The sequence below is a fragment of the Talpa occidentalis genome, unplaced genomic scaffold, assembly GCF_014898055.3.
Source record: "Talpa occidentalis isolate TD23 unplaced genomic scaffold, MPIMG_talOcc4v2.1 talOcc4.10, whole genome shotgun sequence".
Classification (NCBI taxonomy): Eukaryota; Metazoa; Chordata; class Mammalia; order Eulipotyphla; family Talpidae; genus Talpa; species Talpa occidentalis.
In genome coordinates, this window is record NW_023600993.1 from 29,576,547 (window position 1) to 29,590,913 (window position 14,367).

Here is a 14,367-nt window from a genome sequence, read left to right on the forward strand (position 1 = left end):
ACCAAACAAAAGTGGTTACTATTGAGGTGAATTGGAAAGTAAAGCTTAACAGCAACATCCTAGAAAATGAAAGCATAAGTAAAGTACTTAAAATGGAAGAATAGGCTTTTAGAAATAAAGAGGGTTGCTCTTTAAGACTAGAGAAGCTATTTAGTACTGAAAAGAATTGCAGGCTAATGACCATTATCTTAGAATTTTTTCTTTTTTTCTTCTAGGGGGAATGCAAGCTTTAGGACTTCACCTGACAGATCCAAGTCAACGTCTTGTTCAGAATTGTCTTTGGACTCTTAGGAATCTTTCAGATGCTGCAACTAAACAGGTAAAAACCTGAGTTAAACCAGTGTACTGGTAGTAGAGTCAAGATGAATATGTACTGAGCGTCTGTTTTTATCGCCTCAGGAAGGAATGGAAGGTCTACTTGGGACCCTTGTTCAGCTTCTGGGCTCAGATGATATAAACGTCGTCACATGTGCCGCTGGAATTCTTTCTAATCTCACTTGCAATAATTATAAGAACAAGATGATGGTGTGCCAAGTGGGTGGAATAGAAGCTCTTGTGCGTACTGTCCTTCGTGCTGGTGACAGAGAGGACATCACTGAACCTGCCATCTGTGCTCTTCGTCATCTGACCAGCAGACACCAGGAAGCAGAAATGGCCCAGAATGCTGTTCGCCTTCACTATGGACTACCAGTTGTGGTTAAACTCTTACACCCACCATCCCATTGGCCTCTGATAAAGGTAAAAAGTAGAAGTTTGGAGAATTGAAGATAAACCATTGATGATTACCTAGGCATAAGGGATTGATAAATAGGAATCATGTTCCTGAGTAAATAATAAGTATTGGCTGCTTATCACTGAACCCTGGGGGGAAATGGTACTTTTAACCTTACTGTTTTTTAGTCAAATAGTGAACAAAAGGAAAATACATCTAGATGCATAAAAATGGGCCAAAGCTCAGCTGTCCTTCACAAGTCCCCAAATGTTTGGATTCAGACGGCAAAGGGGTGGGGAAGGAAAATAGTTATTTTATTTGTATTCGTTGTATTAGTAGGCTTCTAAAACTCTTGGTTATAAATTCTCACAAAAATGTCCAATTCTCTGAAAGTGATTCTCCTATGTACTTGGAAAAGAGGTCACAGTGTTTCCATATTTCTTCAGTGACATGTAAAATATCAGCGAAAGGGAAAAGCAAATGGGCATGCCAGTTCAAGTTACCTGATCGCTAACAAGAATGTGAATGCCAGTAGGACCCTATCTGTAAACCTGATTTATTTGGTGGAAAGGAATATTAAACACTAATGCAAGGTTTCGAGCGACTACTGAGGCAACCATCTCTTCCAAATAGATTGCTTGATAAACTAGTAGAAATATTTCATGTTCCCTGGGTGATCTTAATACGAAACATTTCAAAGCAGTAAAAATGAAAATGGGAAACTATTTCCTGACCCCTTACTACTGTAAAATCTCTAACTCCCCATCTGAAATACATTAATTACAATGTAATAAATATTAACAGTAATGTATGACCAAAAAGAGTTGGTGTTTTTTATTAAGAACCAACAGGAGTTGTCTGCAAATGTACATGGGTGATCTTTCTGGGGTAAATGGAACTGAAACTGGATTGTGGTCGTGGATGCAAAACTGCAAATTTACTGAAAATGTCACTCATTGTAGTTATAATGGGAGGATTTTAGGCTACATAAATTACATAGAAAACTTTTCGAATGTGTATTCCCAGCAGTATACAGAAAGAGCCCTAAAAACGTCATCATTTTGATTCAGTAAGTCCAACTGGGAATGTGTCCTAAGGAAATAAAAAAAGCTACCTCACCCACCCCAAAAATTAAGTTATGTGAAAGATGCCACCCAAAAGGGGTCTCCCCTGGTGGCGCAGGCGGTTGAGCACAGCGCTCTGAAGCTCTCCGCAGCCTCTGCCGTGCACGTTTGATCCCAGCCGGCCAGCGAGGGTCCCACATAGCATGGCAGACCGCCTGTTGTGCCTGCTGCTCTGTCTGCCTGTTCTGCTCCCCGCTCTCTGGTGAATCCTGTCACCCTCCCACGAATCTGGCCTATACCCCCGTTCTTGTATAAATAAATCTTAAAAAAAAAAAAAGCCACCCGGCCTCCCCTAGTGGCGCAGCAGTTGAGTGCTGGGTTGCGAGGTTACCCGCAGCCTCTGCAGCACCAGTTCGATCCCCAGCCACTGGCGAGGGTCCCCCACACACACGCACCAAATTAAATAAATAAATAGTGCCACCCCAAAATGAATGTGGACAGAGGGCCTATGATTTAGTATTTAAAAGGTTATGGGTGCTTTTTGTGATTCACATCCTGAAATAGCCTGAAAGCAGAGGGGAGGGTTAGTGAGATGGTGCAGTTACTACCCTTAGCTGATTAGGTACAGGTGGTCCTAATGAGCCTGACTTCAGGCCCCGCTCTTACATCACACCAGATTTTTTTCTCTAACACCTTAATAGGTATTCTGAAACACCCTAGGGTGGGGGCCTCCCCAGTGGCGCAGTGGGCTTAAGCCCCAGCACCATTACCACTGCAGCCTGAGTTCGAGCCCCAGGCCAGGGAACCGCCAAACCCAGAGATGGTGCAGCAAACCTTTACACCAGAGGCGGGGAGACAAGGCTGCGAGAGGGAGGCCAGGCAGGGAGAGAAAGAGGCCAGGCGAGAGGGGGAGAAAGGAGGGCCTGGGCCCAGGGAGAGCCGGGGGGGGGAGGGAGAGAGCGAGGGGGAGGCAGGAGGCCGAGAGGGTGAGCAAGAGGCCGAGAGGGATCCCCAGACCCCCACAAAAGACCCCCACAAGACCGGGAGCACCGAGAAGGGCCTGGGCCAGGGAGAGAGCGAGGGGGAGAAAGGGAGAGAGCGAGCAGGGGGAGAAAGGGAGAGCGAGAGCGAGGGGGAGAAAGGGAGAGCGAGGGGGAGGCCAAGAGGGATTCCCTAGACTCCTACGCGAAGTGTTCGGTTAATACCTTGTATCTTTAATCTTAAACAGCTTTTGAAGTTAAAATGAAACATACGGAAAAGGGGGAGAGGGGATCTAAAGGTTTGCTGTAGTGTTAATTTCAGGTGATACCAATAGATGTAATGTGGTGGGAATTGTAAGCTAAGAAAATGCTTTTGTTGAGTTATACATCTGTTCTTTATTCTCCCTTGTCTGCAGGCAACCGTTGGATTGATTCGAAATCTTGCCCTTTGTCCTGCAAATCATGCACCTTTACGTGAGCAGGGTGCTATTCCACGACTAGTTCAGCTGCTGGTTCGTGCACATCAGGATACCCAGCGCCGTACATCCATGGGTGGAACACAGCAACAATTTGTGGTAGGTAGATCATTAGTGACAGCTGGCTATTTAAAAGGAATTTATAAATCCATAAGATCCTGAACTACTTTGGTCACTGGCTTCCTCCCTCCTGCTTGAAGGGTGAGGATGTTTGCTGATTTAAAACACCTGACATTGCTGTGACTCTAGAGAAGATAGTAATGTGGCCCCTGGTTATGTTTCCTTAGAATAGTCCTTTACATTATCAATCTTACAGGGGAATATAGGGGTGCCAGGCACGTCAGTGTTCTCATTTTAGCCATACAAGGTTCGCTTCCTTAAGTAGCAGAGCCATAATTTGAGTCCAAATCTGATTTCAAAGCTCATTCCTTGCCACATCTTGTTTCTACCTCTTTCAGGGAGTGAACTAACTCACAAATCTTTTAACAATACTGAGAAGTTTCAAGAATAAGTAATATTCAAGAATAAGTAATGGAACCTTTACCTTATAAACTCAGCCTAGCAGCTTTGATGTCTGTTTGCAATCTTAAAACACTAGCATTATTACAAGTATCTAAAAACACTTCTGATTCCTCAGATTTTAAAAATAAGACCTTCAAAGAATTTTTTAATTAATTACTTTAGAAAACAAAGCTAGACCTCCCAGAACAGATTTTGATAATCCCTTATTGCTAAGTTTGTGGTCTCATTAGGGGACTTTGGCTTTTTCATGCATTACTTTTGGTATTGACCCGTCTTCTTGAGGTGGCTTAATAAAATTCAAAGGATACCTTTTAGTTTAAATCTCTTTTCTATGAAAAAAAAGGAATTTTATGTCCTTATAAAAGCGGCTAAAAGTGGTAGAATCGAAATCATCCCTAACACAGAGAAGCCATGTATTTGCTTCTCCCTTGCATGGTGTCTCAGTTGAATTGTCTTGGAAAGGGTGAGGAGTGGATTTCTGCTGGCAGCTCAGAGTACTTTCCATAGTTGGTGATAAAACTTTGATAAGGTTTTACCAAGATGTACAAAATCAGAGGGGTGAAAGAAAATATTGACATAGTCTGAGTGTTACTTTCCCATCTTTGTGTCTTTTATATATTCCTTTTACCCATAGTAATTGGTGCCCTCACTGTAAGAAAGGTTATCCTTGGGATTCAGAAGTACATTGAAGCTGTACTTTGTCTGGCGGGGGGAGGGGGGCAGTTGTTGCTGCTTGGAATTATTAGTGCTGCCATGAGGCTGCCTTTCAGTAACATTAAAATTAATCGAATTTTTCTTCATTCTTGAACTAATTGCAAGTTATGGGAAACTTTGAATGTTTACTGTAACTATAGTCTAGTAATTGGCTCAAAACAGAAAGCCTTTCAGTTTTTCAGAGAGGAGAATGCCCTGTTTGTTAATTTTTTCCCCCCTTTCTTTCAACAGGAGGGAGTGCGCATGGAAGAAATAGTTGAAGGTTGCACCGGAGCCCTTCACATCCTAGCTCGGGATGTTCACAACCGAATTGTAATCAGAGGACTAAACACCATTCCATTGTTTGTGCAGGTACATTGATTTTTAAGTGAGGTGTTCTAGCTTTTGTATGTCCATAAAACTTCACGATTTTAATAAAAGCTTGAGAAATTGGGCAACAAAAGGCAGACACTAGCATTTTTTCATCTAATATAAAATATCTGCCTGTGTCCCCTGCCAAAGTATGAGACAAAGTCAATGTAGAGTGTCCTTTAAATTGACTACATTTAATATTACAAAAATTTCCCTCATTTTTTATGTGCCACGGGAGAAACATTGGGATTTGGAGCATCAAGAGGGAAGAATCATTTTATACTCTAGGAGTGCTCGATTTTTAAATGAAGCAAAGCTTGTTCTGGGCTAACAGATTGCAGGTTCCAATAGACTCTGGATTTTCTAAACTGTAGTTAAGATTGTCTCTGAAAAAAGGACTTGTAACAAGATATATTCTAGAAAACCAGTGTTCCACAGCACTGAAGACATCCTCAAACATAAATTTAGAGAGTGTGAATTAATACAAGTAATGTGAATGCTGCTTACAGGCTCTCTGAATTGAGAATATCTACTCGCCATGTTTTAACTTCAGCTATAATTAGATTTTTTTTTTTTGGTGTTTTCTCCTTAGCTGCTTTATTCTCCCATTGAAAATATCCAAAGAGTAGCTGCTGGGGTTCTCTGTGAACTTGCTCAGGACAAGGAGGCTGCAGAAGCTATTGAAGCTGAGGGAGCCACAGCTCCTCTGACAGAGTTACTTCACTCTAGGAATGAAGGTGTGGGTAAGTAGAAAAGGAACCAAAGCCTTCAGTTGGTGTGTACAGTGAAGCCTTAGCTTTGCCTTAAGGGCCTTTTTTTTTTTCCTTCCCCCCAACCCAGCAACATATGCAGCTGCTGTTTTGTTCCGAATGTCTGAGGACAAGCCACAGGATTACAAGAAAAGGCTTTCAGTTGAACTGACCAGTTCTCTCTTCAGAACGGAGCCAATGGCTTGGAATGAGGTAAGCAGTAGAGCTACTTGGTAGTTTGCTAGAACAGGTAAAGCATTTTGTGGTTTTCCCCCAGTATACATTCCTTTTTATTGACCATGTCCTTCCTTGACTTTTCAATATTCATTTTTTATGCTATCTTACCAAGTGCTGTGAGGAAGAACAAGCTTGCTGCTTAGAATTCACCGGGGAGGCAGATGAAAAAATTTTAAAGAATATTTTTCAAAAGGAAGGGTCAGAGGTCAGTTTAAATGCTCAATTTTAGCTTTTTTTCTACTTGAATTTCTATTATGAACCCTGAAAGTTCATTTAATTATGTTAGTCATATAATGGATTATATTTGTTGATTGGCAAGAGGGTCTATACATTGTTATGTAGAGGGAAAAAAGGCAAATGAAACATTCCAACTTGAGTTCTTTTTCCTACTCACCCCCAAGCCTGTTCTTCTCATAGTCTTCTCCATCTCAGTGGCAGTTTGCCCTTCCAGCTGCTCAAACTAAAAATGTCTCATAACAGAGCCTATGTGTCATCAACTCCTTTTTGGGGGTACTAACACCTAGAATCGTGCTTTGCAAATAGTAAGTACTGATACGAAAACATTTTCTGGGCATCAGTGGATGAGGCGTATACTGATGCCTAGAAAATGTTTTCGTATAAAGTTGGAAGTAATTGTTTTTGAAATTTAAGAGTGTGTATATTTTTTAAGTTGAGAATTTTCATTTTGCTTCCTTGCCTTGTACCCACTTAATCTAGCCTGCTGATCTTGGACTTGATATTGGTGCCCAGGGAGAACCCCTTGGATATCGCCAGGATGGTATGTGTCTCACATTTCTCAGTTAACTACAGATCAAGCTAAAGTTCCTGTTGGCTTTATCAAAAGATCCGGGTTGCTCATCTGGGAAACTAGTGTTGGCAGGAAATTAGTGGCAGCAGTTAAAGGCAGTTCTTAAATTCCTGAGTCAGCAATAGGATCACACCAACAAATAAGTACTACTGTGGGGCCTCTGCAGAGCATGTTACAAATTGCTTGGCTGGCTTGCTTGCTTTTTTGTCAGAGAATTCCTAATTACTACCCATGTCTGCAGCCCACCCAGGATGTGAGAGTGGGAAGCTCCTGTCCCCAAGCTCAGATCTAGGGTGGCTATTTTTACATAATTGCGTTATCAGGGTATTCTAAAAAGCTAATCCAAATCTGGGTGGTGGAGTCAGGGGATAGATCACAACTATATCCATAACTTCACAATTTCATTTTTCCTAATTACTAAACCATTGAAGTTTATAAGCTCATTTTTACCATGACAAATATATAAATAAGTCTCAGTCCTCAATATAAAGCTTACAAAGGTTTCATTGGAGTGTGTTTCTTGATACTTTCATGGGTGTCACCTGGACTCAACACTAAGCCTCCTTCTGTTATTTCCTCACCCTGTGGTCACATACACAATACATTGCTGCTATCCTCAGGAACTTTATAGTTCTGCCTTCATAGATACAAAATACTCAGGGTAAACAAGGATCTGCCTCTGGTAGAAACAGACGCAGAAGTTAGAACTTACCCCAAATTTCATTGTTAGGGCTTCTTTTCCTTGCTCTCTTGATCACTGTGTTGCCTCTGACTCTTCTAGATCCCAGCTATCGTTCTTTTCACTCCGGTGGATATGGCCAGGATGCCTTGGGTATGGACCCCATGATGGAGCATGAGATGGGTGGCCACCACCCTGGTGCTGACTATCCAGTTGATGGGCTGCCAGATCTAGGGCATGCCCAGGACCTCATGGATGGGCTGCCTCCAGGTGACAGCAATCAGCTGGCCTGGTTTGATACTGACCTGTAAATCATCCTTTAGGTAAGAAGTTATAAAAGCCAGTTTGGGTAAAATACTTTTACTCTGCCTACAGAACTTCAGAAAGACCTGGTTGGGTAGGGTGGGAGTGATTTAGGCCTATTTGTAAATCTGCCACAAAAACAGATACTTTGAAAGGAGATGTCTTAGAACATTTGAATGTTCTCAGATTTCTGGTTATTATGTGGTCATGTGTGGAAGTTATTGACTTTAATGTTTTTTGCCACAGCTTTTGCAACTTAATACTCAAATCAAATGAGTAACATTTGCTGTTTTAAACATTAATAGCAGCCTTTCTCTCTTTATACAGCTGTATTGTCTGAACTTGCATTGTGATTGGCCTGTAGAGTTGCTGAGAGGGCTCGAGGGGTGGGCTGGTATCTCAGAAAGTGCCTGACACACTAACCAAGCTGAGTTTCCTATGGGAACAATTGAAGTAAAACTTTTTGTTCTGGTCCTTTTTGGTCGAGGAGTAACAATACAAATGGATTTTGGGAGTGACTCAAGAAGTGAAGAATACACAAGAATGGATCACAAGATGGAATTTATCAAACTCTAGCCTTGCTTGTTAAATTTTTTTTTTTTTAAATATCTGTAATGGTACTGACTTTGCTTGCTTTGAAGTAGCTCTTTAATTTTTTTTTTTTTGCAGTAACTGTTAGTTTTTTAAGTCTCTCGTAGTGTTAAGTTATAGTGAATACTGCTACAGCAATTTCTAATTTTTAAGAATTGAGTAATGGTGTAGAACACTAATTCATAATCACTCTAATTGTAATCTGAATAAAGTGTAACATTGTGTAGCCTTTTTGTATAAAATAGACAAATAGAAATGGTCCAATTAGTTTCCTTTTTAATATGCTTAAAATAAGCAGGTGGATCTATTTCATGTTTTTGATCAAAAACTTTATTTGGGATATATGTATGGGGTAGGGTAAATCAGTAAGAGGTGTTATTTGGAACCTTGTTTTGGACAGTTTACCAGTTGCCTTTTATCCCAAAGTTGTTGTAACCTGCTGTGATAAAATGCTTCAAGAGAAAATACGGATATAAAAATGGCTCAGAATTAAACTTTTAATTCATTCAATTGTGTCACTTTTTCTTTTCCTTATCATTAAGTAGCTTGTGAGGGTAGTAAGTGACTATTTTCCAAGTTTTTTTAGCACTTGACCCTGCATTTGTGTAAGAAGAGAGATGCCACCACCGCCAGCAGAAGGATTCTGGGCTTATAGCCTATGTCTAGGACTTCTTCAACCTGGCCTTTTTGCTCAAGTGACCACGGAAGGCCTCCAGACTTCCAATTACCTAGCGCAAAACTGAGTGCCAAATAGGCAAACCCCCACCCCTGAATGTCAGTTTCATTCCATTAGATAATGAAGAATTAAATACCTGGATTTGGACTTGAAGTACCTTCACGTAAGTGTGGCTCATTTGAAGAGGGGAATTCCTTCAACTCCACTTTAAACTGATAATTAAGATGATTTAAGCCTTGATGTTTATCTGAACATTGAATCAGAAAGAACCAGAATGGGCCTTCTTCCATGCTGTCTGCCAGATAATCCTGTCATCCCAGTGGTAGGTCTGACAAGCTTTAGTTCATCCCTTAGGGCAGAGTCAGTGGACCTGTTAAGACTTGTGTTTTAGGAGAGCTGTTATTGAGTATTTTTAGTAAGATCATGACTATTAGATAAACATTCAGTTCCTTTTTTGGTCAAAAACCAACTTTATCTAGAGAGAACCTTTGTGAAAGCCTCAAATTCTTCACTGTGGTCTCATGTAATGGAGGGCGGGGGCTGAATTTAAAGTTTAAACCTGTAACTCGCAAAGCACATACCACAGTATAAACCTGCTTTACATCTCAGTAAACATAATGTGGGGGGCGCGGGGAGAATTGCATGCCTGGTGAGGTGGTAGGTCTCAGGTTCTGCTTCCAGAGCAAGTTAATTTTTAACATAACCATAGTAGGGTGTTTCATTTAAAGAACTTTTTAAAACCAGAAAACATTTTCAGAGCTTCGTCTAAAGTCGTCATAATTTAAAGGTCCGTTTAAAAACATAGTATGGCTGTGAATCCAGCAAGGTGGTTCAAGGGATAAAGGGCCAAGAATAGCCACTGTGAACTGCTAACTATAAAACTTGAAGGAGAGAAGAATACGATGTACAGATAGACACATCAGTGTAAAAAGAATTTGGATAAAATGCAGGGAAAAAAAATCCATGACCATCAAAATTTTAAATAAGTCAACCTGTGTGTATAAATTTTCTTTTGCCTCTAGCTCTAGTATACTGTGTAACAGCCCACACTGGAGGCCCTTGTGTCAAATGGTTAGTATTTCACTCTAGTACAGCAGAAGACTAGTTTTCATGCACAGTATGGGGGTATATCACATACTGAGTAAAAAGAAAGTGACATACATCACATTGATCATGGAAAGGGGCAGACTTTTTTAATGAACTCTTTAACAGATGGCAAAATTAAGGCGAGGAAGTGTTTAGATTACTAAATAAGTTAGACTAGTGGTTACCTGGAGAGAGGGAGATAATAGGAATTTGATCCCATTGCAGTGACCGCTGCTGAGCGAAGTTTTTCCATGTTGGAGCATTGTTCTAGACATAAGACTTGGATTATTTGCATCCTTGACAATGAAAAAAATCTTGAGATAAATGTTCTTTAATTCTTGTTTTGATTACTGTAATAAAACCAAGATTTGAATGGTGCTGTTTGATTTATAAAGGGAAGAGAGCAAAGTCATTTGACTGCAGTCCTTTTGCTTGAATTAATCACCAAGTGCAGTTAGAAGCTGCAGGGTGCCGGTGAGGGTGACACTGATTGTCAAACAGTGTTTGACTGATTGTCAAATTGTTTGTTGTCAAACAAACAAAAGATTGTTTCCTTTTTCTTACCCATCAGCATCCTGTGTGATGTCCATTCCACTTCCCTGCCCCATCAGACTCTAGTAAGCTGAAGGGAGGTGATAGGCTTTGCTCTGCACCTGTGCATCAAGTCTCCGCAGTAGACCAGTCCAGTTATAGGTCAGTCTTCCTTTCACGAGAGCCCTTCAGGACTTGCATCTCCCTAGTGCTTGTTCTCAACCTTGACTTCATGCTTCTGGTTTCCATACTTCCCTCAGCCTCACCAAAACTTAAATCTTTTGGAATCTAAACCTTGGCTAGTCCTGTTTACACCCTACTCCAAGTGGCTAGAATTTTTATAGTTTCCTTTGCTTCCTCTATCAGTTCCTTCCTGAGGCTTCTATCTCAGCCTTTACATAAATGCATGTGTCAGATTTATTTCTACATTATACTTTTCTGTTGCCAGGGAAGGAAGTATCAAGGAGATCTTGCTTCAGGTGGAGGCAGGACAGACCTTTAACCAGTAGAGCCCCCACTTTCTGACACACAGTGTCTGCCCTGCATTTACAGAATTGCTGGGAAAACTAATGATGGATGATGTGGGAAACATGAAGAGTTGAACAATACAAAGAACCCTAAGACAGTAAAATCTGCTGCTGCATTCTCCTTAGCTTACCTAGATAACTTGTCTGTTCCTCTCAGGATTCATGGAAGAAGGCACCCTTGCTCTGCCTCCCTAGTGTACTATCTCTGTAGCTTCTGGACACCATCCCTGGAAAAGTTCAGGCAGTGGATTGTAACCAGTTAGCAAGTGGCTTCAGGGGAGAGGCCAGTGTGGATGTCTGGGTCTGGGTCCTTCAGTACTGCCAGAATCCAGAATTGATGTGGGGAAGAGGGAAAGCTCCACTCAGAACTGGAGCCAGCCTGGGAAGCCAAATATGAGGGGCCTCCTGCACAGGGAGGTCAGGAAGGGTCATAGACCTCAGCCTCTCTCCTGCTCAGCCTGCCTACTCATGTCTCCTTCCCTGAGGTCATTGGGACTGGGGCCACGGCTTTACATTTGGCACTTGTGAGAATAACCCAACTGTCCCCTAATTCCTGAGCACACCAGCGTGGCAGGCTCCCGAGGGGTGGCCTTAGCGCCCTGGCACTCTGGGCTAAGTCCTTGGCCCTGCAGCAACTGTGCTTGAAACCATCATCTCCTTTCCCCTTGCCTGCTCAGATAAGGCCACACAGGCCCAGGGCCAGGATTGGTCCAATCAGCAGAACAGTTATGCGGTGTAAAACCTTCCTTTTTTAACCTTGAATAAAAGACTCCTCCCTGCTCAACTGAAAAGGGAAAATAAGGATCTTTTATTGCTCTGAAGTTCTGGAAAGACTTCAGGCCCAGAACTCCAGGTGGTTCACCCAAGAACGGACTTGAGACAGTGGATTTCCTGGGCAAACAGACTGCCTGTGCCTGGACCCAGCAGACAAGACAACTGGAGCTGAAGGCCAGGCCTCTGGTTGCTCCACCAGCTCCTCCACCCCCGGGGGAACATGAGCACACAGCCTGGTAATCGGACACTGCCCAGTGGGACTTAGCATGGGGCTTCCTCCCCCTGGGAAATGGAGCATGAGGGAGCAAATGAAACTGCCTGCTCCTAGGTGGGGCACCCTCTTACACCTCAACTATTTGCTACTTAAGCCCTGGACACCTGATGGGGGGAGGGGGGGGACACAAAGATTATGGAGTCAGATGCCTGAGTTTGACAGCTGTGGGGTCTTGGGTAAGTTGACTACTTCCTCTTGAGTCACTTCTAGATGAAGCAAAGAAGGCCTGCTCTGCAAGTTGTGGAGGGAATTGAGATGACCATCTTTGATGGAATTGGGCTCAGAGCTGCCATTTTTATTACAAAGCCAAATGTTAGCTAGTAAACTACCCAGACCACTGTGGTAGCTGTTGGTGACAGTGTGACCAGTTTCCCATGGTAAAGTAGAGGGACACTTAGTGCCCCCGTGGCTAACATGTCTGCCTGGGACAGAATTCCATCTAGGTTTGTTTGGAGCAGTGATTTTTGGGGGGTCAAGTACCCTCTCAGAAAGCACTGGAGCTCAGAGGGATCACAGCCTTTGACCTGATCTAGCTATTCCATTCCAAGGCCCCACGGGCACAGGACCAAGGAATGGCTCACCTGGTTGAAGCTGCCAAGGAGCCACCCCTAGTAGTTCAGACTGAAAGAGTAGGCCTTCCTGCAGTGTTCACCAAGTACTTCCACAGGCTTGCCCTTTACATAGGCGGTTCTAAGGAAACAGGAAGAAGCTGGAAAAGGTTTCAAGGATAAAAGGGGGTAATTGGTAGAAGTGGGGGAAGGGTTCTACCTTGATGCCATCACACCATCTAGATGGGCAGACCTTCAAGGGTGCCAGCGTTCTAACATTTTGCATTCCTTTAGGCAAACTTTAACTACCTGTGTCTGTCAGTAGAATCTTGTCAGTCTTCCAAAAGGATTCTTGGAGATTGTCTCTGAAATGAAGAATAGTCAGGCAGGTGAAAGTGGGAGGAAAACAAGAACCAAGGTTTGCTCTAGAGCTGCGGCAGAGGCGGGTATTCATGCCTAGTCCTGCCTGTAAGTCTTTGGAGAAGAGAGATGCTTACAGATGCCAACAGGCTGTAGAAAGACTTTGTAGTCCACTTGGGTGAGCACAGGCAGTGCCGGCTTCAGCGGAGGCCTACCTGGCCCACAAAGATGGAGAGAACATTTCAAGAACAGCTAGTGAACCCAGATGGATCCCACTGGAGCTGAGGAGGTCTACCTTGAATGGGTGTTGTAGGGCCCAGAGATAGACCACCTCAACCAGTAGGTCCTGGGTGCAACTGACTTTATTAGGTCCCAACACAGCTGTAGGAGACGATGTGATGAGTGGACACAGCCAAGGTTTGGTGCTGCAGAGTGAACTTGCACTAAGTGCCTTCTTGCCTACCGTCCAACAGCTTGAAGGATTTCAAGGGCCAATGAAGCCACCGCACTGTCAGCAGATGAACTGTGAGAAAAACCAAAGTAGGAACACTTAGGCATCTCCGGATGAAACACCCGCCTCTTAGATACGGCTGGTCTTTTTTACACCTCAGCAGCTGATGGGCCAGCTGTTTCGGTAGAGCTGTTATCTTGGGAAGCAGAAACAGCAGGCTCTGGGCTCTGAAGCCATCAGCTCACAGTCCTAGTGGGGCTCAGAACTGGCCCTGCCAGCACCCCTAAGTGAGGCCTCAGCTGCTAGCCCCTAACCACTTGGTGCCTGAAGCACTTTGGCCAGGAACACTGACACAGTTGTCAGGGCAAGTCAGACAGCAGTCGGACCCCGCCCGGCCCAGGTAGGCCTGCCCAGCACCTGCCTGCGCTGGTCACGGAGCAGGAGAGGCCCCAGACCCACCACAAATTCCGACTCTCCTGGCCGCACTGCTACTTCTGGCCAGCTAGTCAGGAGCTTTAGTTTCTTCTTGTTCTTAAGTGTGGATCAGCAATTAAGAGCTTAAAATGGAAATTTTGTTGCTGGAGCAAATTGTTTGAGACACTGTAAACCTGTGCCTTAACAACTGTGAGCAAAGAGAAGCATGACACACAGCAGTGAGCCTTGAAGTATAAAATTAGCTTAGGGCACACTCTTGACTGCACAAAAACAGAGCTGCTGCCAAATAGATGGGGAGGGGGGCGCTGCACAAGAGGTGGGTGGAGGCTGTGGCTGGGCTAGTCTGGTGGGGCTCTGCCGCCCACCCCACCAGCCAGAGCAGCCCCGGCAGCCCAGTGACTGGCAAGGACACCACCAAGCCCTGAAAGAGCCACATCATAACAGAACAGTGCCAGCCCCTCGTTCTTGGTTAACTTAAGATGGCCTTTTGTGGCTAGGCCAACTGAACAAAGCTCAAGT

The 14,367-nt window shown here is 43.5% G+C and overlaps 2 protein-coding genes across 7 annotated transcripts in view; one reads left to right on the plus strand and one right to left on the minus strand.

The window, feature by feature from the left end:
* Window positions 1–8,696, plus strand: part of CTNNB1 (catenin beta 1) — a 34,099-nt gene extending 25,403 nt beyond the window's left edge. Inside the window, exons 8-16 of one of the 3 annotated variants that reach the window (XM_037526804.2) lie at window positions 216–319; window positions 400–738; window positions 3,173–3,331; window positions 4,700–4,819; window positions 5,412–5,562; window positions 5,660–5,781; window positions 6,523–6,583; window positions 7,395–7,615; window positions 7,923–8,696. In XM_037526804.2, coding sequence (XP_037382701.1) covers window positions 216–319; window positions 400–738; window positions 3,173–3,331; window positions 4,700–4,819; window positions 5,412–5,562; window positions 5,660–5,781; window positions 6,523–6,583; window positions 7,395–7,603 — 1,265 coding nt within the window. In that variant the 3' untranslated portion in view covers window positions 7,604–7,615; window positions 7,923–8,696. Of the gene's footprint in view, window positions 1–215; window positions 320–399; window positions 739–3,172; window positions 3,332–4,699; window positions 4,820–5,411; window positions 5,563–5,659; window positions 5,782–6,522; window positions 6,584–7,394 lie in introns of all 3 variants that reach the window. The other 2 variants (XM_037526807.2, XM_037526801.2) reach the window with 2 other exon arrangements.
* A 1,160-nt stretch (window positions 8,697–9,856) lies between these two features.
* Window positions 9,857–14,367, minus strand: part of ULK4 (unc-51 like kinase 4) — a 378,716-nt gene continuing 374,205 nt past the window's right edge. For all 4 annotated transcript variants that reach the window (XM_037526793.2, XM_054693291.1, XM_037526797.2 and 1 more), the window contains one exon: window positions 9,857–13,485. In XM_037526793.2, coding sequence (XP_037382690.1) covers window positions 13,422–13,485 — 64 coding nt within the window. In that variant the 3' untranslated portion in view covers window positions 9,857–13,421. The remainder of the gene's footprint in view (window positions 13,486–14,367) is intronic.